Genomic DNA, 26710 nt, shown 5'->3' with positions numbered 1-26710 from the left:
CCACCCCATCCCATGTTCCAACCCCATCTCCATCCCAGGGCTGTGATCCCCATTTTTACAATTCCATCCCCATCCCATTTTTCCAATCCCATCACATTTTTGCAATCCCATTCCCATCTCGTGTTTCAATCCCATCCCCATCCCATGGTTGGAATCCCCATTTTTTCAATCCCATCCCACTTTTTCAGGCCCACCCCATCCCGTCTTCCAACCCCATCTCCATCCCAGGGTTCTAATCCCCATTTTTTCAATCCCATTCCCATCCCGTGTTTCAATCCCATCCCCATCCCATGGTTGGAATCCTCATTTTTGTAATCCCATCCCATTTTTACAGTCCCATCCCATTCTTTCAATCCCATCCCATGTTTCAATCCCATCCCCATTCCACTTTTTCAGTCCCGCCCCATCCCGTGTTCCAACCCCATCTCCATCCCAGGGTTGGAATCCTCATTTTTTCAATCCCATCCCCATCCCATTTTTTTAATCCCATCCCATTTTTTTTCAATCCCATCCCACTTTTTCAGTCCCACCCCATCCCATGTTCCAACCCCATCCCCATCCCAGGATTCTAATCCCCATTTTTTCAGTCCCACCCCATCCCGTGTTTCAATCCCATCCCCATCCCATGGTTGGAATCCCCATTTTTGTAATCCCATCCCATTTTTACAGTCCCATCCCATTTTTTCAATCCCATCCCGTGTTTCAATCCCATCCCCATCCCATTTTTTTGATCCCATCCCACTTCTTCAGTCCCACCCCGTCCCATATTTCAACCCCATCCCCATCCCAGGGTTGTGATCCCCATTTTCCCAATCCCATCCCCATCCCAAAGGGGGGTGCAAGAGGACGGTGCAAAATTGTGATGCAAAAGGGGGTGCGGGTGGGGTGTGCCAAAAGGGGGTGCGAAAGGGAAGGCAGGAAGGGGGGTGGAAAATGGGGTGCAAAAAAGGGGGGTGTAAGAGGAGAGCGCAAAAATGTGCAAAAAGGGGGTGGAAAGGGGGTGCAAAAAGGGGGTGCAATGAGCAGGGGCAAAAGGGGATGCACGAAGAGGGTGCAAAAGGGGGTGCCCAAACGCAGTGCAAAAAGGGGTGCAACCACATGCCGGAGGGTGCGTTAGGGCTCATTAGCATGTATTTGCATATATTAGCATACGTTAGCGTGCCCCAGGTGGGCAGCAGGTGGCAGCAGCGACACGAGGGTGTGAAAGGCGCAGGAGGATCCAGGCGTTCGGGGGGGGGCTTCCACCCCCCCCCCCCCCCCCGCCCCAAAACCCAGGCGTCTTGGGGGGGACCCAGGTGTCCGCCCCCTTCTCACCACTTCCCTCCCAGTAAGACCAGTTCGACCCCCACCAGTAAGTTCCCAGCTGTCCCCATCATGGCCCCAGGGTCTCCCCCCTGCACCCTGGGTCCCCTTCCATGGAGGGGGGTCCCCCCGAATGCCCAGGACCCCTTCGAACACCTGAGTCCCCCCCCAGACACCTGGGGCCCCTTCCGTGGAGTGGGGGGTCCCCCCGAATGTCTGGGTCCCCCCCAAACGCCTGGGCACCCCCAGAATCCCCCCTCCCTGCACCCTGGGTCCCCTTCTATGGAGGGGGAGGTCTCCTCGGACACCTGGGTCCCCCCAGAATGCCTGAGTCCCCCCCAAGGTCCCCCCCCTACCCCCTTCATGGGTCTCCTCAGACTTCTGGGCCCTCCCAGACACCTGGGTGCCCCCCGGATGCCTGGGTCCCCCCAAACACCCGAGTGTTGTCCCCCCCCAAGGGCAGCATTACCCTGCACCATCTCAGCAGCAGCAGGTGACCCAGCGGGTGCCTGGCAGGGCTGGGAGCACCCATGGGTGCTGGCACCAAGGGGGATTTCCTCACAGCCTGCCTGGGTGCCAGCATCCCCCGATACTGGGGGTGATTGTCACTGGAATCTTGGGGGGACCCAGGAATCTTGGGGGGACCCAGGGGTTTTGGGGGGACCCGGGAATCGTGGTGGGACTCAGGGGTCTTGGGGGACCCAGGTATCTGAGGGGGACCCAGGGGTTTTGGGGGCACCCAGGAATCTTGGGGGGACCCAGGTATCTGAGGGGGACTCAGAGGTTTTGTGGGGACCCAGGAATCTTGAGGGGACCCAGGTATCTGAGGGGGACCCAGGAATCTTGGGGAGACCCAGGAATCTTGGGGGGGACCCAGGGGTTTTGGGGGCACCCGGGAATCTTGGGGGGATCCAGGGGTCTTGGGGGACCCAGGTATCTGAGGGGGACCCAGGGGTTTTAGGGGGACTCAGGGGTTTTGGGGGCACCCAGGAATCTTGGGGGGACCCTGGAATCATGGGGCACCCAGGGGTTTTGGGAGGACCCAGGAATCTTGGGGGGGACCCAGGGGTCTTGGGAGCACCCAGGAATCTTGGGGGGACACCCAGGTATCTTGGGGGGACTCGGGTATCTGAGGGGGACCAGGGGTTTTGGGGGGACCCAGGAATCTTGGGGGGACCCTGGAATCTGGGGAACACCCAGGGGTCTTGGGAGGACCCAGGAATCTTGGGGGGGACGCAGGGGTTTTGGGGGCACCCAGGAATCTTGAGGGGGACCCAGGAATCTTGAGGGGACCCAGGAATTTTGGGGGACCCGGAAATCTTGGGGGGCTCAGGAATCTTGGGGGCACCCAGCAATCTTGAGGGGAATCAGGAATCTTGGGGGGACCCAGGTATCTGAGGGGAACCTAGGGGTTTTGGGGGCACCCAGAAATCTTGGGGGCACCCAGGAATCTTGGGGGGGACCCAGGTATCTGAGAGGGACCCAGGGTATTTGGGGGGATCCAGGAATCTTTGGGGGGACCCAGGTGTCTGAGGGGGATCCAGGGGTTTTGGGGGGATCCAGGAATCTTGGGGGGACCCAGGTATCTGAGGGGGACCCAGGGGTCTTGGGGGGGACCCAGGAATCTTGGGGGGACCCAGAAATCTTGGGGGGGACCCAGGTATCTGAGGGGGAGGCAGGGAACTTGGGGGGGACCCAGGAATCTTGGGGGGACCCAGGGCTTTTGGGGGGACCCGGGAATCTTGGGGGGACCCAGGGGTCTTGGGGGCACCCAGGAATCTTGGGGGGACCCAGGTATCTGAGGGGGACCCAGGAATCTTGGGGGGGACCCAGGGGTCTTGGGGGGGACCCAGGAATCTTGGGGGGACCCAGGGGTTTTGGGGGGACCCAGAAATCTTGGGGGGGACCCAGGGTTTTTGGGGGGGATCCAGGAATCTTGGGGGGACCCAGGTATCTGAGGGGGACCCAGGGGTCTTGGGGGGTACCCAGGAATCTTGGGGGGGAAGCAGGTATCTGAGGGGGACCCAGGGAACTTGGGGGGACCCAGGAATCTTGGGGGGACCCAGGGGTTTTGGGGTGACCCGGGAATCTTGGGGGGACCCAGGGGTCTTGGGGGCACCCAGGGGTCTTGGGAGGACCCAGGAATCTTGGGGGGGACCCAGGTATCTGAGGGGCACCCAGGAATCTTGTGGGGGACCCAGGGGTCTTGGGGGGGACCCAGGAATCTTGGGGGGACCCAGAAATCTTGGGGGGGACCCAGGTATCTGAGGGGGACCCAGGAATCTTGGGGGGGACCCAGGGGTCTTGGGGGGGACCCAGGTATCTGAGGGGGACCCAGGGGTTTTGGAGGGGACCCAGGAATCTTGGGGGGACCCAGGAATCTTGGGGGGGACCCAGGTATCTGAGGGGCACCCAGGGAACTTGGGGGGGACCCAGGGTTCTTGGGGGGACCCAGGGGTTTTGGGGGGACCTGGGAATCTTGGGGGGACCCAGGGGTCTTGGGAGGACCCAGGAATCTTGGGGGGGACCCAGGAATCTTGGGGGCACCCAGGGTTCTTGGGGAGACCCAGGGATCTGGGCTGTCTGGGACTCTCTCTATTTGCACCCGGGGTCAGATTATTCCCCCCCAGTTTTGCATTTACACCAGGTCTAATCTTTGCATTTTTTTTTTTGCATTCGCAGCCAGTTTAATGATTTCTCTCTTTTTTTTTTTTTTGCATTTTCATCAGGTTTAATCATCTCACCATTTCCTTTTACACTTGGGCCTGGTTATTTTTCCCCCCTTTTGCATCTGCTTAATTTTTAATGATTGCTCCATTTGCATTTGCACCCAGACTGGATTATTTCTCCCTATTTTTTCACTTGCACTGAGATTAATCATAGTTCTGTTTGAATTCGCATCGAGTTTAATTATTTCTCTCCTTTTTTTTTTTTTTTGCATTTATGTCGGGTTAAATCATTGCGCCCGTTGCATTTGCACCCTGGGCCGGATTATTCCTCCCCCTTTTTGCGTCCCCGCTCTGCGCTGTTACATCGCCCTCCCCACCTCTGCTTTTCCTCCAGCACCTCATGCAAATGAATTTCAAACAAACCCCACCAAAACCTGCCCGGATCTGGGTTCCTTTCACGGAAAAAGAAGGAAAAAAAAAAATAAAATAATACCCGACTTTACTTTTCACAGGGGAAGCGGCCGCTGGATTGCGAAAGGTCGGCAGCGGATTAACCCCGGGGAATCCTTTTCCTCCTTGAGAAGTTTTGCTTTTTTCAGAGCAAGGGGAAAATGAGCCCCTCGGTGTTTGCACGCTGCGGCCCTTCCCCCCAAAATCGCACCCGCCAGCCGCGCGGTGCCGGGATTTTTTTGCAAAAAATTAAACCTTTTTCCTGGGTCTCGCTCGCAACCGTGGCCCGGCCAACCGCAGTGGCTCAAATTGCAAAAGCAAACCAGGCATCCCGCCAGCTCCTCTCAGATTTCTGGGAAATTTGGGCCTCCCGCTGCCAAAGGCGGTTGCTCCCGCTGCCCTCCCGCGCCTCCGCTTCCCGCTTGCGCCTTTGTTTGATTTCTTTTTTTTTTTTTTTTTAATTTTTTCAATTTTTTTTTTTTTTTTGCGATGGCGACAGCAGAGACGTGGCCGCCCCGGGGGAGGGAGACACCTGATATTTCTGCTCCCCCCGGAGGTAAATAAAAAACAAACAAAAAAATCCCCTCCCGGGATTTGCATCATCGGGGTTGGGAGGCGGAAAGCCGGGGCGGCGCGGCGGCCTCTGCCCGGCGATCGCAGCGTGCGTGGGGTTGTGGGTCGCGGGGTGAGCGGCTTTGGGTGGCCAGAGGCCTGGCCGGGGGGTTTGCCACGTCCCCTCCTGTGGGTTGCAGTGGCCCTCAACGCGGGGGGCAGCACCCCTCGGTGGGGGTTGCGATGCCCCTCGCTGCGCGTTGCAACCCCCCTCGCTGCAGGGTGCAACTCCCCTTGACGTGGGTCGTGATGCCCCTCGCTGCGCGTTGCAAGGCCCCTCAACAGGGGTTGCAGCGCCCCTCGATGTGGGTTGTGATGCCCCTCGCTGCACGTTGAAACCCCCCTTGCTTGCAGATTGTAGCCCCCCTCACTGCAGGTTGCAACGCCCCTGGACACGGGTTGCAACGCCCCTCGATGTGGGTTGTGATGCCCCTCGCTGCAGGTTGCGACAACCTTGGACACGGGTTGCAAAGCCCCTCGATGTGCGTTGCGGTGCCCCTTGACAGGGGTTGCAGCGCCCCCCGATGTGGGTTGTGATGCCTCTTGCTGCAGGTCGCAACCCCCCTCCTTGCAGGTTGCGATGCCCCTCGATGTGGGTTACAACACCCTTGGACACGGGTTGCAACACCCCTCGCTGCGGGTTGTGACACCCCTGGACACGGGTTGCAACCCCCCTTGCTGCAGGTTTCAACACCCCTGGACGTGGGTTGCAGCGCCCCTTGAGCTGGGTTGCGACGCGGGTCGCTGCGTGTTGCAACCCCCCTCGCTGCAGGGCGCAACTCCCCTTGACACGGGTTGTGATGCCCCTCGCTGCAGGTTGCGACGCCCTTTCCTGCACGTTGCGGTGCCCCTGGACGCGGGTTGCAGCGCCCCTCGATGTGGGTTGCGATGCCCCTCGCTGCAGGTTGCGACACCCCTGGACACGGGTTGCGACGCCCCTCGATGTGGGTTGCGACGCCCCTCGCTGCAGGTTGCGACACCCCTGGACACGGGTTGCAGCGCCCCTCGACGCAGGTTGCGACGCCCCTCGCGGCGCCTTGCGACCCCCCCTCGCTGCAGGGCGCAACCGGCCTCGTTCGGGATCGCGACGCAGATTTTGGGTTCCAAACGCATCCTTTTGTGTTTCCGCAAATCCTCCCGCTTCGGGTCGCAACGCTCCACGCTGCACCTCGCGACGCCCCTGCTTTGGGATCGCAACCGGCCTCGCTGCGCTTTGCCGCCGCGATAAAACGGCGCGTGATTTTTTATTTTTTTTTTTTTTTTTCCCCCCCCCGTGCACCTTTCCGGGGTCGAAATTTGAGCGGGATAAGGTGCAATTCCTTCACCCGCTCTGCGTCGCGTTTTCCTGCGCCTCGTTTTGCCGTTGCACGACCCGCTTTGGAAAGGGTTGACCTCCTGGGGTCACCTCCACCCATTTTTGGGGTGAAAAAAAGGCAATTTTTCCCCTCCTCCCACCTCCCAGGGATTAATTCCACAAGAAAACACCCTCTCCTAGAACAGACACCACCTGGTTTATGAGCAACATGGGAGAAAACGTTTTTCCAGGGAAATCATCAAACTCCGACCCCTCGCAAATATTTGGCCTGAAAAATAGTGAATTATTCCCAGTGAATAGTGAAATATTCCGCTGTGCCTGGGGAAAGTGTCCAAAACCACCAAGTGATTAATTCCCTTTCAGTTGTGATGGATTTTGACTGAATTCTGGTGAATTTGGTGTTCTGGGGAAGCTCAGCAGGGTTGGATATTTGCGTGGAAGGTTGCGAGAGGCCAGAATTAAGTGATTTATAACATTTTTTTTAACCGTTTTGGGTTTGTTAGGATTCTTTGGGGATAGTTTATAAATACGGTGGGTTTTTATGGAATTGCTTTAGGATTTTATGGAACTTTTTGGGGATTTTATGGAATTTCTTTGGGTTTTTACGGAATTGCTTTGGGGTTTTATGGAATTTCTTTGGGTTTTTATGGAATTTCTTTAGGATTTTATGGATTTTTTTTTGATTTTATGGAATTTCTTTGGGTTTTTATGGAATTTCTTTAGTATTTTATGGAATTTTGGGGGGATTTCATGGAATTTCTTTGGTTTTTATGGAATTTCTTCAGGATTTTATGGAATTTCTTTGGGTTTTTATGGAATTTCTTTGGGTTTTTACAGAATTTCTTTGGGGTTTTATGGAATTTCTTTAGGATTTTATGGAACTTTTTTGGGATTTTATGGAATTTCTTTGGGTTTTTACGGAATTGCTTTGGGTTTTTATGGAATTTCTTTAGGATTTTATGGAATTTCTTTGGGGTTTTATGGAATTTCTTTGGGGTTTTATGGATTTTTTTAATTTTATGGAATTTCTTTGGGTTTTTATGGAATTTCTTTGGGATTTTATGGAATTTCTTTGGGTTTTTATGGAATTTCTTCGGGATTTTGCTTGAATCACTTTGGGGTTTTGTTGTAATTGCTTTGGGATTTAATTGCTTCGGGACTCGCCATAATTCCTTTGGGATAATTTGCAAATACTTTGGGGTTTTTCCGTAATTTTGGGATTTGTTAGGAATGTTTTGTGAAGACTTCTAACTGCTTTGAAGTATTTTATAAATAATTTGAGACAGTATTATTACTCTGAGGGGCTTATCATTGCTTTGGGATTTGTTTTAATTACCTGGGGACTCGCTAGAATTCCTGTGGGGTAACTTGGAAATATTTCAGGGTTTCTCCGCAATCGCTTTGTGATTTGTTATGAATTCTTTGAGATAACGTCTAACTACTTTGGAGTATTTTATAATTAATTTGAGATAGTATAAATGCTTTGGAGGATTTTATAAATACTTGAGGGGGGGGTTATAATTACTTTGGGATTTGTTCTAATTAATTGCATGGGGACTCGGTGTCATTAATCCCTTCAGGACATTCCCCCACTCTCTCTGGTCGTGCGGGGTTGCACAAACCCCATAATTCTTGTGGGTTTCTTGACTCGTGTGAAATACTCCAGACGTTGAGCAGCTGCTGAGGGCAACATTTTTCTGCTGACTCGATGGAAGGAAAGTTTTTGTTGAAAGTAGAGTGACCTTGCATGGACTTTGCGGGAAACAGTTGTGTTTGTTTTCTTTTTTTTCTTTTTTTTTTTTATGTTTCAAAAATGGGGTTATTGAAGTATTATATTTAAAAAAACCCTCCCAGAGAGAGGGACAGTGGGTGCACAGGGACGCATGCACGTGCCTGCTGCCAACTCAAGCAAGTTCCTGGCTTCGACAAGCTCACGAATTTACTTATCGAGCAGCCAATTCTCTTTTTTTCCCCAGGTTGTTCATTATTCTTTATTTGCTTTTAATTACTCAGCCCGTTGCTGTCTCCCTACGTGAAGTAACACGAGAGCTGAGGTTGTGTTTGTGTCACCTCCGAAAAGGTCTCGCTCCCACGGTAGTTCAGCCACACTCTCAAGTCGGAAAAAAATTGGGGTGTTTCATCAACGGGAAGTATGTTGGGATGTTTCCCCATGGAAAATCGAGGTGTTTCACGGTGGGAGAAGTGTTGGGTGGGTTGTTTGACCACGGGAGACACGTTGAGTTGTTTCCCCACGGGAAATACGTGGATATTTTCGCTGGAGGAAACCACATGGAGGTGTTTCCCCACAGGAAAAATGTTGAGGTGTTTCCCCACCAACAGTAGAAACAGAAGATAATTCCCATTCCCCCCCCCACCCCAGAATTTACAAAGCGAAACCAACCCCACAAACCCACAATAAAAAAACTTTGTAAAAAGGGTTTATTGATTTACCCAACAGCAGGCAGCGTTATACTGAAAACAGTCAACAGGAACAGTGCATTTCCGAGGAAAAACGGCTGGGATTTGGGACTGCTGATCTCAATTTTATGTTTATTTTGGCTTGAGGTGTTTATTTCGCTTTCCTTCAGGCCACTCCAGTGCAGATGGATCATCTCGGCTTCGGGGTCTACCTGAAGTAGATCAGGTCTTTAAAATACCCTTTTTTTTTTCTCACCAATTTGAGGCCAGATCAAGCGTTTACCCTTTTTTCCGCAGGTCTTTGAGGCCGCGCGACCTGCTGCCGCAGACATCCGTCGCCGCTCAGTGCTGGTTTTCCTTCTGCGCTTGCAGAAACTCAACCCAAGACGCCGGTTGGTGCCTCTAGAGGCATGAAAACCTCTGCAGGAGTATTTACAAGAAGTGCGTGAGCTGGTGGGCGGGCGGAAACCGTCCTCTGGCCTCCGTCCCCGCGTGGTTTCGCCTACTGCATGGGGTAGACGGGGGCTTCCACTTCCATCCGCACGAGGCTGGAGGCGCGACTGCAAGAGAGGAAACGCCGGCAGCCATCAGGGTCCCCCTTTGAAGAGGAATCAACAGCCTTTCCTCACCCTCATCGTCGCATCCCCACGGGGAGAAAGTTGCGTCTTCCTCTTCCGGAAGGGTGAGTTTTGCTCAACGCAACCATGTTTTTATAGGGCCGAGCCTGTCCCCGCGCACGGGATTGTGCTTCCAAAGTTTCCAAGCTTGGCTACAACCTCATTGGCTTCATCTTTCACCTCGTGGATGTCACCAAAAAATGGCAGTTCCCTCCCCACCCACCGCCCCGGTGTTGCAACCTGGCTCCGATCTCCCTCAGGAACGTCCTCGTAGGCAGCAGCGGGGTGGGGGGGGGGAGGAGGAAGCGGGGGTTAAATGGTGGCGTTAGGGCACGTTTGGGCGTTGGGTGTTGGTTTGGGGGTGTCGTGCGGGACAGGCAGCGCAGTGGGGGGGGGTCTGGGGAAGGGGTGGGGTGCGGGAAAGCAAGCGGAAGGTGGAGGTGAAACGGCCCTGGGGGGGATCGTTGCCCTGTGGCGGGGGCTTTGGGGTTGCTCTACGTTCAGGAAAATGGTTCTATATGGGGCAAAATAGCTCTATATTGGGCAAAATAGGTCTATATTGGGCAAAATGGCTCTATATTGGGCAAAATAGGTCTATACTGGTCAAAATGGCTCTATATTGGGCAAAATAGGTCTATATTGGGCAAAATAGATCTATATTTGGCGAAAGGGCTCTCTACTGGCCGAGATCGCTCGTTATTTGGCAAAATCACTATATATGCAAAAAGCGCAACTTATGTTTAGCAAAATCGCCTTATATTCAGGAAAATCACCTTGTATTTAGCAAAATCGCCTTGTATTTACCAAAATCGCCTTATATTTAACAAAATCACCTTATATTCAGCAAAATCGCGTTGTATTCAGCAAAGTCACCTTACGTTTAGCAAAATCACCTTATATTCGGCAAAATCGCCTTATATTCCACAAAATCACCTTCTATTCAGCAAAATCACCTTTTATTTAGCAAAATCAGCTTATATTTAGCAAGACCGCTCCGTGTTAGGCAAGATCACCCTATTTTTGGCAAAGTCGCCCTATATTTGGCAAAGTCGCCCTATATTTGGCAAAGTCGCCCTATATTTGGCAAAACCACTCTGTGTTTTGCAAGAAGGCCCTCTGTTGGGCAGGAATCATTCTATATTGGGCAAAATCACCCTGTACTGAGCAAGACCATTCCATACGTGGTACGATCTACCTAAACTCAATGGCCACTGTATATTTGACTCTTTCTGCTTCTCACGGGGACACCCCCGAGCAGCATAACGAAGCAGAAGACACCCTGGGAGTTACCTAAGAACTATTTTTCAGCTTGATCTTGGCTTAATTTTTCTTTCTACAAAGAAAACTTCCACAGGCAGCGTGATTTTGGTCGAGACTTATTTTATACAGGACAGCCCACATCAAAGCTAAGGCGTTGGGTGTCTCTCTAAGGCTGGTCCCCTGAAACCCCCAATTATTGAGGGAATTAATTAGGGAGAGTCATCCAGTCATGAGGCTGCAGGAGCATTTGTAGCGTGAAATGTGGCAGCAAAGGAGGAGAAGAGTCACTTACCGGAATAATTTCCTTGGTTTTGTGTGTCAGTCGCTGTGGATGAAACCAAAGAAGATGGAGAAGTCCTTCCTGGATGCCGCCTAGCCCAACCCCTTGATGCCCCACGGAGGTCATTCCCTACCCTCTTGCTTGCCCAGGCTTAAAAAAGTACCAACCCATGGTTGGGGGAGGGGGGGGGGTTGGGGTCACTCACCATCCCGCAAAATCCCTGGCTTTCCAGGCATCAACAACCTCCGCAATGTTCCTCACGGTGCGGCCATTGGGCAGCTTCAGGTCATCCTTGGGGTCACCGTTGAAGTTGCCACAGGGAGCGCAGAGCTGGTTGACCAAGGCGGCCCCTACGCTCACCGTCACCTCCCCGTTGGGGCTGAAGAGCACGTCCATCCCCGACGAATGGGAGACGGTGATGTTCCCCGCCACCGCGCTCAAGGAAATGGCTTTGGACACCGCAGCTGGAAGGCGGGTGAAAAGACCGTTCACCTGCAGCAAGGCAAAATGCCAGAAACGGGTTAAAAAAACCCCAAATTACCCCAGAAAAATAGTAGGGCACAAAGATATCATTGGGGTTGAACACCTGAGGGCATCTAAAGGAAGAGGAGGTAACTCCCACCCAAATTCTACCTCTTAATGACTCATCTTGCTCATCTGCAAGGGTTGCCCGTGCCCTCCCCCAGCTTACCCACACCTCCATGTTGTTATTCACAGTGATAAAAGCTTCACGGAAGAAGACGAAGATGGCCGCGGCGGCCGGGATGTTGTTGTCCCGGCACTCGCTGACTTCCACCACCACCTTGAACCAGTTGGGTGACTGCTCGTTGCAAAGGGCGGCCACTTTGTAGGTGCCGCTGGCGAGGAGCTTGCCCCTGACGCCGTCAAAGGTGGTCAAGGAGGCCCCTGGGGAGAGCCGGCACTGGCCTTCCCGCTTGACGCAGCGCTGCGCCCCGTCCCGCGTGGCACAGACCTCATCTGGGGGACACTGTGTGTCCTCACAGACAAGTCCCTGGGACAGGTCACAATTGCATTTCTTGGAGCAGTTGCTGGAGACGACGGTCTCACCCGCCTGGAAAGGAAAAGCTCAGAGGTTAATCTAGATGTTCACCATCTCCAGAATTTGGGGCAATTTCCGACCTTCAAGGGGGGAAGAAATCCCAGAGAGAGAAAAAAACCCCATGAGATGGATTTGGTGGAGTTTGTGCGACTCAACGAATTAATTGTCCTTTTTTCCCCTGCTCCGGCGGAGCAAAATATGCATTTTGGGATGTTATTAATTGCATTATTTTGGACATGTGTCCTTAAAATGAAGTGGCAACCCACCTCATCGAAGATTGAGTCCCAAACCCAGTTGCATCATCTAGACGGGACAACCCACCTCACTGAAGATTGAGACCCCAAGTTAGTTGCATCGATGAGATGGGACAACCCAACTCATCAAAGATTGAGTCCCCAAACCAGTTGCATCCTCTTGTTGGGACAACCCAACTCATCAAAGATTGAGTCCCCAAACCAGTTGTATCCTCTTGTTGGGACAACCCAACTCATCAAAGATTGAGGCCACAAACCAGTTGTATCCTCTTGTTGGGACAACCCAACTCATCAAAGATTGAGGCCACAAACCAGTTGTATCCTCTTGTTGGGACAACCCAACTCATCAAAGATTGAGTCCCCAAACCAGTTGTATCCTCTTGTTGGGCCAACGCAACTCATTGAAGATTGAGTCCCCAAACCAGTTGCATCGGCGAGATGGGACAACCCACCCCATCAAAGACTGATTCCTCAAACCAGTTGCATCATCCTGATGAAACAACCCACCCCACCGTCCTTCTTCCACCCGATTTCTACCAAAAATGTCAAGGCCAAGCCTTGCTGGTCAACCTCACCTTGAAATACCGTCCCTGGTGCGTGCAGCCGCACCGCTCCAGGGACACGCAGGCCTCTCCGTCGAAGAGGTACCCATCGTCGCATTGGCAGCCCTCGAAGCACGTCCAGCTGCACGGGGCTGGCACGGAGAGGCTGGAGCAGGTGAAATCGCAGGTGCGGGTGCAAAGCTCATAGTGGCTGTGGGGTGGGCAGGAAAGGGCTGGGGGAAAAAAAGGGGAAAATACCATTATTGCCCCCCAGAAAACCACAATCGTTTTTCCTGGACCCGGTAGAGCATCCCCGTGGCTCACCAATGCTCTTGGGCATCTCTGATGGCTCCAAAAGATGTAAAAAAACCAACCAAATGCTGCTTTTAACATCCAAATTAAAGCATTTGCATATCACTAATCACCTCGAGGCAAAGTAGAGAGACACCCGTTTCAAACTCATTTGACAAAAATATTCATGTTTTGGAGGGGGTAAGCTTTTTTTCCGGGGTGTTTTTGGTGGGAAATAGGTGATTGAAGCCCCCAAAATGAGCTTTTTGGGGGAGGTTTAAAACTACTTTCTGGGCTATTTGATAGATTTGGGAGGGAGTTAAGTGAAAGGCAGCCTTGCATGATATTACTCAGGTCATTCATGTGTCTTGTTGGGCTGGACAGCAAAGGCGAGTTTGTCTCGAAATCAGGAAAAAAAGGGCATGATTGCAAAAATTGAAGGGTTTTGTGGGGGAAAATGTGGCTTTGGAGGAAAATATGAGTTGAAGCGGCTCCATGGAAATATTCTGGAGCACTTACGGCAAAACGTGGTCGTTCTCCACCCTCTGATCTCGGCCCCGGCAGCTTGGCAAGCGGCGACGTAGGCTTGGAGGCTGTGACACAGGACGTCACGGTCGCCGCCGGCAGCGCAGACGTCGTAGAGGCAGTGGTTGAAATACTCCACCGGGCTCACCCACGGGTGACACGGTCCGAAAGGTCCCGTCGGGTCCCGGATGAGCCCGCAAGAGTCGCTGGTGCTGTAGGGAGCCGTGTCGGTAGCATCGCACACGGGGCAGCCCTTGCCGTTGCAGCCGTCGGTGCACGCTCCGTCCTCCATCGGCATCTTCCAGGATGTAACGAATTCCTCGGTGCTCTGCGCCAGGGACCCACCGGGCAGCTGGAAGTCATCACCGGGGTCCCCGTTGTAGTTGCCACCTAGTCCACAGACGCGGCCCCGGTAGGTGTCGGGGATGGTGACGAGGAGGTAAGTGGCCACGTTGTAGAGGAGCCGGAGGCCGGCGGCAGTTTGGAGGATGATGTTGTTCCCTTCTTGGCCAATCCGGACCTTCTTGTCCTCCGTCACCAGCGGCAGCGTGTAGCGCTCCCCGTCCACCTGCGATATGCATGTAAGGATGGGGAGGGGTTTGCACATGCAGGGGATTTCGCACGCGTGCCCCAGGGGATTTTGCACGCACGCGTGTGCCGGAGGATCTTGCCCAGCGTTGGGGCCTCCCAACTTACCGTCACCTCCCACTTCCGTCCCCTCTCCATGCTGACTGTGTGCCCGTGGATGGTGGTGACCACCTTCTTCACCAAGGCCACGTTGCCCCGACCGCCCACGTCGTGCTCCAGCAAGACCGAGAAATTCGTCAACCGCGGATCCAGCTTGCAGACCCGTGCCAGGATGTAGGTGCAGGAGCCCAGGAGATCGAAGGCTCGCCCGTCGAACGTCACGTAGTGCGGGTCACCCGACACCACCAGCCTCCCGTAGCCAGCAGGGTAACACCCCAACACCCCGTCCTCCACTCGACACTCCTCGTGGGCGCCGCAGAAGACCTCCTCGCACTCCACCACCCCGTTGGCTTTGCAACGGCACCTCTCCCGGCACGAGGCGTAGAAATCCTCGCCCTTCTTGTAGTAGCGGTCGCGGTGCTCGCAGCCGCACTCGCCCGCCGGCACGCACTCGTCGCCGCTGAGGACGAAGCCCTCATCGCAGAAGCAGCCTTCGGTGCACAGCACCGACGCGCAGTCCTCGGGGATGGTTCGGCCCCGACACGTGGCCGGGCAGCTGCTCCCGCAGAGCTCGTAGTGCGAATGACGGGGGCAGGAGGGACCTGCAAGAAACAGAGGAGAAAACATGGAGTTCCACTTGGGTTTGCAGCTGAAAACATCGGGGTGAGTATTTCCATCGTTGCACCGAAGGTTGGGGGGCAAATAGAGGCAAGTCTTTGGTGGTGGGGCATCATTATCGCTCTGGAGGGCAAAGGGGGTTTATTTTGCATTTCCCTTCCTTGCATTAATGAAATATGTCATGAGAAATGAAGATTTATTTTGAATTTCTCTTCCTTGAATTAATGAAATATGTGGAGGGCGATGAGGATTTATTTTGCATTTCCCTTCCTTGAATTAATGAAATATGTGGAGGGCGATGAGGATTTATTTTGCATTTCCCTTCCTTGTATGAATGAATTACGTGGTGAGAAATGCAGGTTTATTTGATTTATTTTGCATTTCCCTTCCTTGCATTAATGAAATATGTCATGAGAAATACAGATTTATTTTGCATTTCCCTTCCTTGCATTAATGAATTATGCGGAGAGCGATGCGGATTTATTTTGCATTTCCCTTCCTCGCGTGAAGGAGGAACGCGGAGGGCAATAGGGATTTATTTTTGCATGAAGAAGGAACAAATTCCGCTTTGGAAACGAGTCGCGGGGAATTTCCCCGCATTCGTATTTGCATCTAAACTCATCACTTGGCTTCAGGGCTGTAGAGGGAGAGAATAAAATCATTTTTCTGGAAGGAATGGTTGGAAACGGGGCAGATAAATTCTATTTTTTTTTTTTTTTGTCAGCTGAAAGCTCAGGGTGTAAATCCAACAAATCATGAGTCGTTGAGCACCCACATCTCTCTGGAGAACGATCAGGACTAATTTTACATTCCTCTTCCTTGCGTCAGGGAAGAATCTGGAGGGCAACGGGGATTATTTTGCACCGTTGCATGAAGGAAGGAATTTTGCTTTGGAAACAAGTTGGAGGGAATTTCCCCACATCCATATTTGTATCTAAACTCATCATTTGGCCCCGGGGCTGTGGAGGGAGCGGATGAAGTAATTGCGTGGCGAGGTTATGTTGGAAACGGGGCAAATAAACGCGATTTTGGAGGCGTTTTGTGTTTCCGCTGGCTCTAAGCAAAGGCAAGAGTGGGTGGTTGGGCTTAAAACCTTATTTTTACGGCCAAGTGCGGGGGGGGAATCGCCTTTGGGCCCTGCTCACCGCAGAAGGACGGGGTCCTCCACGGCTCCACGGCGATGCTGCGGCTCTGACACTCCGTCACGTAGGCGGCGATGGCTTTGCACAAGGTGTCCCGGTGGCCTTTGTAGTGGCAGGCGTCGAAGGCACAATCCTCGAGGAAGGGCGTGGGGTTGATGGCTTGGTGACAAGCACGGAAGGGCCCCCCACTCCTGGCGATCACCCCACAATAGCTGTCACCACGGTAGGGCTGTTTCTGCTCCTCATTGCACACCGGGCAATCCCCCACGCAACCGGCCGAGCAGCCGGGGACGTCTCCCACCTTCCAGCTGTTGGCCAACTGGATTTCATCCGCGGCCCGTTTGCCGTCGCGGGTGACGAAATCATCGTCGGCGTCGCCGTTGGCGTTGCCGCAGAGGCCGCAGACGGCGCCGGCGTAGGCCTCGGGGAGGAGGACGCGGGCGTAGCTGTACCAGTCAAAGCTCACCCGCAAGCCGAAGGCGGTGCGGACAAAGCCGTGGACACCGCTGTGGTAGAGCTCGAACTGGTCCTTCTGGGTGAACGGGAGCTCCACGAAGGCCCCGTTGACCTGGGGAAGGTGCAGGGGAGGCGGGGGGAGGGATGTCACTGAGGGGCACCGGTTGGCAAACGGCTGGTGCAACCCGCTCGTTTTTTGCAAAAACGTTTTGCACGGGGAGGATTTCCAAATCTCAACAGATTCGAGTGGTTTTGCAAAACCCTTGGCCCGGGGAGAATTTCTGGGCAGGTGCAAATCAGTCAAATTTGGGGCATTTTTAATAAACGCTTTGCATGGGGATAATTTCCAGATAAAATGCAAATTGCTTGAGATTTGGGTGATTCTACAAAACCCAGGGAAGAGTTTCCAGGCAAATGCAAATTGCTTGAGGGTTGGATGTTTCTGCAAAACCCTTTGCACAGGGAGGATTTCTGGGCAAATTAGAATCATTTGAGATTTGGGGGATTTTGCAAAATGCTTTGCATGGAGGGGGATTTTATGATCAAATGCAAATTGCTCAAGATTTGGGTGTTTCTGCAAAAAAAAACTTTCGCATTTCCAGGCATACGCTTTTATATTCAGTGGAAAATATTATCGTGCGGCGAGAAAAATAAAGGAAAAGTTGTAGCTAAGCCTTTTTGTGCAACGCTTCGGCTAAAACGAGGCGGGGATTGAACCTTTCCCAAATTAATTGAGTCAGTTTGCAGCTGTCGGGGAGAAAGGAAATATTAACTCAGAAAGCCACAAGGGAGCAAAAAAAAAGGAAGCTGAAGACGTCAAGCGAAGTGGATGCTTTTGAATGTGGAAGTATTTTGGTATTACTCATGGATATTTTCCACTCGCTTCATTGGCCAGAGAGCGAAAATCGGCTGTTTTGAGTGCAGCATAAACAAGTTGTAGGGTTTTTTTCTTTTTTTTTTTTTTTATGGGCTTCTTTAAGAGTTTAAAAATAAGGTGTTTCAATCCAAACTAGCTGCTCAGGGCTCCCTCTGGAGACAGCAGGCAGAATTTAATGCTTCCAGCGAGGCATGAATGTGGGGAAAAAAGGAGATTTTGGGGGAAAACAGAGCAAATAAGCTGCTAATTAAGGACCTCATAAGTAGGTCCTTTGCAGACACCTACCTTGACCTTGCGCGGATGCTCCTGGCTCATGCTGATGACGTTGCCGTAGACCTCCAATGTGACGGTTTTGGTGAAGGACACAGCTTTGCTGCCCCGGTTGTTGTTCTCCACCTTGACGGTGAAGGGGACCAGTTTGGGGTCCTGGGTGCAGAGGGCCGCGAACTGGTAGATGCAGGTCCCTTGGAAGTCGTATCTCAACCCGTCGAAGGTGGTGTAGTGAGGATCACCCGTCCCGATGCAGGTGAAGTGCTTCTTCGCTTGGCAGTTGGCGACGCCGTTGACCGTGACGCATTTCTCATGGGCTTTGCACCCAGCCTTCTTGCAAACCACCTCGCCCCCCGCCTCGCATCGGCACCGGCTCTGGCAGCTCCCGTCCTCCCAAAACTCCTCCCGCACCTTGTAGGAGCGACCGTTGTGCAAACAACTGCAGGTCTCCACTGGGACGCAGGCGGAGTCGTGGAGGACGAAGCCCTCGTCGCACTGGCAGCTCGCCGTGCAGGGCTTGCTGCAGGAGGCGGGGGGTCTGGGCTCGGCGCAGGTGGCGGGGCACGCTGTCCCACAGGCCTCGAAGTGGCTGTTTTTGGGGCATTTCTGAGCTGTGGAAATGATATTTGAGAAGATCTCAAAAAAAAAAAAAGGGCGATACAAGGTATGAGCCAAGCACTTTCCTTAGAGGGGCTCTACGTTGGCTCAGTTGATGCCTACAAGGGATTCGGAGTCCCCGAGACACCCCGTGGGGATGACCCTCGAGAAAACCCCGACATAATTCTGTGTGTTATGGCCATCTGAAGTCAGATAAGGTGCATTTTGGGGTGGTTTGGCCTGAAAAGAGCAACACAACAAGCTGTTGGTTGATGCCTACAAGCATCAACTTGATGGTCTGGGCATCAACTTGTGGCCCGATCCCCCTGTGAATCCCCTTTCTTTCTCCCCCAAAATACTTGGGCATCCCCCATCTGAGCTCACCACAGCCTCCTGCGTCCTGCAGCGTCTCCTGGTCTCCACAATCCTCCTGGCAGGAGGGATCTCGCCAGCTCTCGGCCCAGTCCTCCACGCTGGCAGCCTGAGCGCCATCAGGAAGCGTCATCTCATCCTCCGTGTCCTCGTTGAAGTTGCCGCAGAGGCCGCAGGTGGCCCCGAAGTAGCTGCTGGGCACCGCCACCATTATGGCCCAGTCTTCATCGTAGGTCACCTGCAGCCCAAAATCCGTTTGCAGGATGGTCCGACCCTCGTTTTGGGAAATCTGGATCTTCCCGGCTTCCAGGGTGGCCGGTAGGCTGGTGAGTTTGTTGTTAACCTTTGTGGGGGGGAGGGGAAGGAGAAGAAAAAGCATTAAATCTCAGCAAATGGCCACTTTGCTACGAGTTCACAGCCCCCAGAAAGCATATCGATACAATCAGAAAGAGAAATTTCTTTTAGGAAGAAGCATAAACCAGCAATTTTTGCCCCACGTCCTGTAGATGCGCTTTAGCAGGAAAAGGTCAAACCCCAAATGTGTCGTGGGAGAACCGTCTCCTTCCATTTCTGAGCTTAAAATATTGTTTATGTTAAGACCAGTGAACTGTACGGCTGGTAGAAACCTCATCTGACCATGTAAAAGCTTGTCTAGACTCCCTTTGTGTGGTGGATCGCCACGGTTGGTGAACCCCATGGATAAAACCAGCCTCGCAGTAGAGTCGCGTCCTTAAAATCGCTTTTTTCTTGATGTTAACCACAAAAGTGAGCGTGGTCGAATGGAAGACACCTCGAGTCAGTTGCAAAGCAGCTTCTCCTTCGCCACGTCATGATTTGTAATGCAAAATTTCCCAATATTTTGTGGTTTCGGTGCTTCTCCTCGGGTTTTAATTTCAACCTCGCCCGCCACAATGGTTTATCCTCTTAGACTTGGCACAAAAGGCTTCCGCGCTGCCACGGCCTGGAAAAACCCACCTGGATTTTGCCTCCTTCTCCTTTGTGGATGGAGATGTTGTAGGCGTACACGTAGATGTTGGTCAACCACTCCTTAAAGTTGCCTTCGCTCTTCTTCTCCTCCACGACGAAAGGCGCCAGGGTGGGATCGTTGCTGCAATATTTGGCGATGGTGTAGGCGCAGCCGCCCCGGATGTCCACGGTCATCCCGTCGAAGGTGTGGTACTGCAGGGACTGCAACCCCATGCAGGTTCCCATGTAGTCGTGCACGCACGAGGCCTCCCCCTTCTCCATCTTGCACGTCTCCTTCGCTCGGCATTTCACCAGTCGGCAGGGATCTGCGAGGAATCGCACGTAATTATTTGTGGGGATTTTGCTGCCAGATGTGGCCTCGGGGACAGCGCAGGCAGCACCGGCGCCGCAGGGGGTCAGCCAGCACCTGCAGATGTCTACTATATTAAAGCAGGGGTTTATCCCAGGTAGGTTTAGCCACTTTAAGCTTAGACTTCAACACCTGGGTTGATTGCTTGAGGCTCCCTTCATTGATTGATTGATTATAGATGATTTATTTATAGATTAAAAAATTATCCCAGGTAGGTTTAGCCACTTTAAGATTAGTCTTGGTCACCTGAGTTGATCGCTTGAGGCTCCTTTCACTGACTGCTTAATTACAGATTAATTATTTATTGATTATTTATACATAAAAATTTATCCCAGGTAGGTTTAGCCACTTTAAGCTTAGTCTTGAATATCTGAGTCGATCGCTCGAGGCTCCTTTCATTTATTGTTTAGTTATAGATGATTTATTTAGAGATTATTTATAGATAAAAATTTATCCCACGTAGGTTTAGCCAATTTAAACTTAGACTTCAACATCTGGGTTGATCGCTTGAGGGTCCTTTAATTACAGATGATTCACTTATTGGTTATTTATAGATGATATATTTATAGGAGAAATATCCTCTCCTAAAATGGGCCACAGCCATGTTGGATTAATTATCCCCTTTTAGACCCGCCTATCCGTGTGCTACAAAAGAAAAGCTGAGTTTCAGCTCAAAACAGCTAATTTTAGATACTTTTCGAGATGCGAGTTCGGTGTTTTATCCGCTGTGGGGACGGAAGGGGGATGTTATCGACGCCCGGCTCGGGGAAGTAAATTTTGACTCCTAAAAATATGTGGTTTTGCTTTGCGTTGCAACCAGGTTTTTGAGAGGGGGAAGGAAGGGAGGGAAAAGGAGGGGGAAGGGACCTGGGGGTGGCCACAGGACACTCACCGCTGTCACAAACGGCCGCTGACCCGTAGGCTTTTTGCTCCCGGATCCCCACGTTGAGCAACCCGAAGGGGGACGTCTTGTGCTCCACCGTATGGACGGCAAATTGAGTCCCCAAACTCTGCCCGGCCCAGGAATAATCGGTGCCCGGGACGGGTTTCCACGCCACGTTTCTCAACGGCGTTTTGTTGAGCATCATTCCAGACGTCTCCGAGGTCTTGGCTATCAACAGGGCGTAATTATCGTAACCGTCCAGGGCAAAGATGTTGTAGGAGTGGCAGTAGCTGGAGACATCTGGGATGGTCATAAAAAATGGGTCGTAAGAGACGGCGTCTTTATTACCGCCATCAGCAAAAAAAATGACCTGGATGCCGGCGTTGGCGGAGAGGTACAAGGTATTTAAGGCCTGGAGTCCGTAAAGCGTTGACCGACTGGGCCGTAGCTCCCGCACGGTCTTGGTGACCCCGTGTTGAGACTCCACGCGCGTCGGCTGGGAGGTGGAGACGTAGATGATGTCAGACTGAGTCTCGAAAGGCAACGGCGGCACGATGAAGGTGGTGCCCCAGCTGGCCACGGGCTGGAGCTGCTCCGCTAAATGGTCGCAGTGGGTAAATCTGGCCAAGCAAGTGTGGCCGGTGAAGACGGCCACGGGTTTCTGAGCCACGATTCTTGTGCCGGACATGTCAGATGGGCTTTGGAGCTGGGCTGCTTGGAAAGGCTCCAGCCTGATGGGGAGCGCTGAGCCCCGGGGGTAAGACCGGCCTTGGTAGGTCACCGTGGCTTTGAGGTGGACATCAACTGTGGTGGGCTCATCCCAAGCGGCCACCACGAACTCCCCATAGCGGTCAGTGCCTACGTTGGGCGTCACAACGTGGTACTCCGTGCCCCAACTGTGCACTGGGTATACGACGGTGGAGTCCACCGAGGTGGGTTTCTCGTTGACCATCACCAAGGAGATGGCGTTGTTGGACCTCACCACCACGGTGTTGTCAAAGGTTTTACTTCCCACCATCTCCGCTTGGGGCGGGATCTTCACCAGGATGGTTTGGCCTGTGGTCACCTGCACCGCCATCCTCAAGCCCGGCTTCTTCATGGAGATGGTGACGGAGGTGAAGGGCGAGTAACCTGTGATGAGCAGCTTGAAGTCGCTGTTGAGGGTCTGCTGCAAACCGTTTTGCATGAAGGCCACCACAAAGTCTTCCCCCAGGTGAGGCGGAGCCGACGCAGCGACGTGGAGCACGGAAAAAAACCCTAGAAAAGCCCGAGGAAGAGGAGAAATTGCCGTCAGCGCCTTCGTCAGCCGTAAGGTCAGATTTGGCCACCTTAGATGGGGGCCAAGGCTCAGGTTGGGCGTGAGGTGGCACCGGATTCGGTTGATAAGGAACAGCGATTTCGCGGACTTTTGATTTGCCGGGGTATTATTTTGGAGAAATAACAATTTGAATTAACATTGATTTGACGGACTTTTGATTTAATGGACTTTTGATTTGATGGATTTCTGATTTGATGGATTTCTGATTTGACAGACTTTTGATTTGACGGACTTTTGATTCGATAGACTTTCGATTTGATGGACTTCTAATTTGCTGGGATATTATTTTGGAGAACTAACAATTTGAATTAACGATTTGACAGACTTTTGATTTGATGAATTTCTGATTTGATGGACTTTTGATTTGACAGACTTTTGATTTGCTGGGATATTATTTTGGTGAAATAATTTGAATTAACATTGATTTCATGGAATTTTGATTTGACAGACTTTTGATTTGACAAATTTCTGATTTGATGGACTTTTGATTTGACAGACATTTGATTTGATGGACTATAGATTTCATGGACTTTTGATTTGCCGGGATATTATTTTGGTGAAATAATTTGAATTAACATTGATTTGATGGAATTTTGATCTGGTGGACTTTTGATTTGACAGACTTTTGATTTGCTGGGATATCCGGAGAAATAACAATTTGAATTAACATTGATTTGACGGAATTTTGATTTGATCGACTCTAGATCTGATGGATTTCTGATTTGATGGACTTTTGATTTGCTGGGATATTATTTTTGAGAAATAACAATTTGAATTAACGATTTGACAGACTTTTGATTTGACAGACTTTTGATTTGCTGAGCTATTATTTTTGAGAACTAACAATTTAAATTACCATTGATTTGACGGACTTTTGATTTGACGGACTTTTGATTTGATGGACTTTTGATTTGATGGATTATTGATTGGAGAAATAAGGCCCGTTGATGTGAACAAATACTGAATTGAAGGAATTGTTTTGAAGGAATATCAGGTAAAAGAACTATCAATTTGAAGAAATAATAATTTGAAAAAATAATAATTAATTCCCTGGGCAAAATATAAGTTTTTGGGTGGGTTTCATGCTGGATGGAGGGGTTCGAAGGGAGCAATTGGGAATTTTAAGGCGTCCTCTTTCACCTCTGAACGTCCGCGGGGGTGGGCATGCGGACAGACACACGGACAGACGATGCTGAAGGACCATGGGTTGCAACCGGGGAGAAAATTGCCCTTTTTCAACCAATCCCCCCCAAAAACATGTCTTGGGTGGGGTCTTCGCCTCTTGGTTTTCCCTCTACACATCACGGGGGGGGAATTTTCTCTCCTCCCAATCACTGCATGGGGCGGGGGTGCAAAACGTGGCCTCTTGGGCTGGGAAAATCTTATTTTGAGGCGATTCACTTTTTTTTTTTTTTTTTTAATTTTACAGGTTATGATGAGTTTCTCCACCCTGTTTGAACTCACCCCAGAACACGACAGTCCGGACCCGCAGCGGCACATCAGCTTTTCCCCGGCCCGGGCTGCCCTCCATGGTGTTTTGGCTGCAGAAGGTAAGAAAATGATCAAATTCTCTTTTTTTTAAAAAAAAAATTGCACTTGTGTTTGCCCATGGCCCAAAATTCCGAGGTTTATTGCACTTGCACATTTCCCAAAATTCAACATTTTATCACACTCAGGCTCACACGCGTCCCCCAAAATCTGATTTTTTTGCCCTTGCACTCGTCCACAAAATAAGTGTTTTATTGCATTGACCCCAAAAGTCTGGGTTTTGCACTCACCCTTGCCCCAAAAATCTGCCTTTTTTCACTCATACTCATCCCAAAAGTCGCTATTTTTATTGCATATACACCCGTCCCAAAAATCCACATTTTTTCCCATTTGCACTTGCGCCTGACCCCAAAATCTGCTTTTTTTTTTTTTTTGGCATTTACACCTGCCCTCCCACCCATCCAGGACCACCCCCACCCCCACCCCCCCCAGTCGCTTCACATCTCCATGGAAACAGACCCAGGATGATGCATTTGGGTCCCCCTCCAAATTTTTACAAAATTTGAGCTCTCCTCTGAGCATGTTGTTTTTTTCCCCTTCCCCCCCCTTTTTTCCCTTTTCCCCCTTTTTTTCCTTTCTTTCTCTCTTCCCCCTTTTACCATTTTTCGCCCTTTTCCTCTCTTTTTACCCTTTCCTCTCTTTTCCTTTTTTCTCCTTCCCCCCTTTTTTCCATTTCCCTTTTCCCCCTTTTTTCTTTTCTTCCCTATTTCCCTTATTTTGTCCTATTTCCCCCTTTTCCCCTTCCAAATCTTTTTCCTCCTTTCCCCCCTTTTTTCTTTCCCCTTATTTCCCTTTTTCCCCTTTCCTCCCCATTATCCCCTTTTCCATCCCCCCCCCCCAATCCCCTCTTTTTTCTCCACTTCCCACTTTTTCCTTTTCCTCTTCTTCCCCTTTACTCCCTTTTTCCCTCTCTTTTCCCTTTTCTCCCCATTTCCCTCCTTTTTCCCCCAAATCCCCTCAGAAATGGTCAAATTCAGCCGCTACCAGGAACAAACCCGGGGGTTGGGAGAATCTCAAGAACTTCCAGAAGTACTTTGATGCTTTGGGCTCTTTTCTGGGAAAAAAAAAAAAAAAATATATATATATTTAACCTTACCTGCCTCTGGTTTTCATGTGGCCCCAAAAAGCTCCGTTTTGTCCTTCAAATCCTTGATGCAAATACCGAGAGTGACCCCGGGGCAACCGGCTCCTGCTCCTCCCTTTATTACTTTTTGCAGAAAGAGGGAAAAAAAAAAAATGACAAATACAGATGACCCCAGGGGACCGACCCACCCAGTGCTTTGACATCATTTTTGGCGAGAAAAAAAAGTGAAAACGGGGAGAAAAAATGTTGTTTTGATTAAAGCCAGGCTGGGGGTTGATGCAAATGGCAAAAAAAAAAAAAAAAAAAAGTCTGAATTACTAAATAAGGATTTTTAAATTTGGGGTTTTTTTTTTTTGCTGGTGAGGTTGAAATGGCCTCAGAATTCCAAGTGGGGGTGAGGAGTACAAAATGGGTGGGGTATTTTTTTTGCAGAAATGGGGTGAATTAATAGGCAAAATAAAGGAAAAAAAAAGGAAAAAAGGGAGAAAAGAAAAAAAGGGAAAAAGGAAAAAAGGAAAAAGGAAAAAAGGAAAAAAGAAAAAGAAAAAAGAAAAAGAAAAAAGAAAAAAGAAACAAGAAAAAAGAACAAGAAAAAAGAAAGAAAAAAGAAAAAGAAAAAAGAAAAAAGAAAAAAGAAAAAAAAAAGAAAAAAAAAGAAAAAAGAAAAAAGAAAAAAAGGGGGGGAAAAGGAAAAAGGAGGTAGTTTTTTTTTAAAAAAAACACCCTTTTGGGGGATGACGAATAGGGCCAAAGTGTGTGTGTGTGTGCGTGTGTGTGATGTCGGAGCACATTGTGGGTGCAACGTTTTTGGGGGTGTTTGTGTCAAGTTGTGTGTTGTGTGTTGTGTCAGAGCGTGTTGTGGGTACAAAGTTTTGGGGGTGTTTGTGCCAAATTGTGTGTTGTGTGCGTGTGTGTTGTGTCAGAGCGTGTTGTGAGTCCCATGTTTTTGGGGGTGGTTGTGCCAAGTTGTGTGTGTTGTGTGTTGTGTGTGTGTGTGGTTTGTGTGTGGGAGGGTGTCAGAGTGTGTTGTGTCACATCATAGTGTGTTGTGGGTGCAATAATGGGGATGTGTGAAGTTGTGTGGTGTGTGCGTGTGTGGTGTGTGTGGGGGTGTTGTGGCACGTGTGTTGTCTGGGGTGTGTGGGAGGGTGTCAGAGCGTGTGGGGGGTGCAACGTTTTGGGAGGGTTGTGTTGTGTGCGGTGTGTGGTCTGTGTGTGTCATGTCACACCGTGTTTTGCATGTGGTTTTGTGCAGAGTTGTGTGTTGTGGTGTGTGTGTGTGTGTTATGGGATGTTTGTGTGGGTTGTGGGTTGTGGGTGTGTTGGGAGGTGGTTGGGAGTGTTGTGTGTTGTGGGTGTGAGTGTTGAGTGTTGTGGGGTGTGTTGTGTGTGTTGTGGGGTAGGGGGTGCTGTGGGTGCGACATTTTGGGGGTGGACTCTTAAGTTGTGTGTGTGTTGCGGGTGTTGTGGGGATGTGTGTTGTGGGTGTGGGGGGTGTTGTGGGGGTGTTGGGTGTGGGGTGTTGTGGGTGTGACATTTTGGGGGTGTATTGCTAAGTTGTGTGTGGTGTGTGTGGTGTGTGTGGTGGTGTGTGTTGTGTGGTGTGTCTGGTGTGTGTGGTGTTGTGTGGTGGTGTGTGTGTTGTGTGGTGTGTGTGGTGTGTGTGGTGTTGTGTGGTGTGTGTGGTGTTGTATGTGGCATTTGTGTGGTGTTGTGTTGTGTGTTGTTGTGTGTGGTGTTGTGTGTGGTGGTGTTGTGTATGTTGTGTGTGTTGTGTGGGGTGGTGGTGTGTGTGGTGTGTGTGTTGGTGTGTGGTGTGTGTGGTGTGTGGTGGTGTGTGTGGTGTGTGTGTGGTGCGTGTGGTGTTGTGTTGTGTGTGTTGTCGTGTGTGGTGTGTGGTGGTGTGTATGGTGGTGTGTGTGGTGGT

The 26710-nt window shown here is 51.0% G+C and overlaps 1 protein-coding gene and 1 pseudogene across 1 annotated transcript; one reads left to right on the top strand and one right to left on the bottom strand.

The window, feature by feature from the left end:
* Window positions 1–6556: 6556 nt before the first annotated feature.
* LOC141915827 (uncharacterized) lies at window positions 6557–7530 on the top strand (annotated as a pseudogene).
* Window positions 7531–8770: 1240 nt separating this feature from the next.
* Window positions 8771–26151, bottom strand: LOC141915826 (IgGFc-binding protein-like). Its single transcript, XM_074807698.1, has 14 exons — window positions 24796–26151; window positions 23616–23692; window positions 20843–22090; window positions 20645–20734; window positions 19590–20020; window positions 18627–18957; window positions 17661–18256; window positions 16046–16610; window positions 14292–14884; window positions 13590–14163; window positions 12813–13012; window positions 11615–11995; window positions 11129–11415; window positions 8771–9326 (listed from the first exon to the last, which is right to left on the bottom strand). The coding sequence occupies exons 1-14, from the start codon at window positions 24987–24989 to the stop codon at window positions 9269–9271; spliced, it is 5625 nt and encodes a 1874-aa protein (XP_074663799.1). The 5' UTR covers window positions 24990–26151; the 3' UTR covers window positions 8771–9268.
* Between the last annotated feature and the right edge of the window lie 559 nt (window positions 26152–26710).

The sequence above is a fragment of the Strix aluco genome, chromosome 27, assembly GCF_031877795.1.
Source record: "Strix aluco isolate bStrAlu1 chromosome 27, bStrAlu1.hap1, whole genome shotgun sequence".
NCBI lineage: Eukaryota > Metazoa > Chordata > Aves > Strigiformes > Strigidae > Strix > Strix aluco.
Note: the sequence above shows the minus strand (reverse complement) of the source record. Positions and strands in the feature narration are given on the sequence as shown.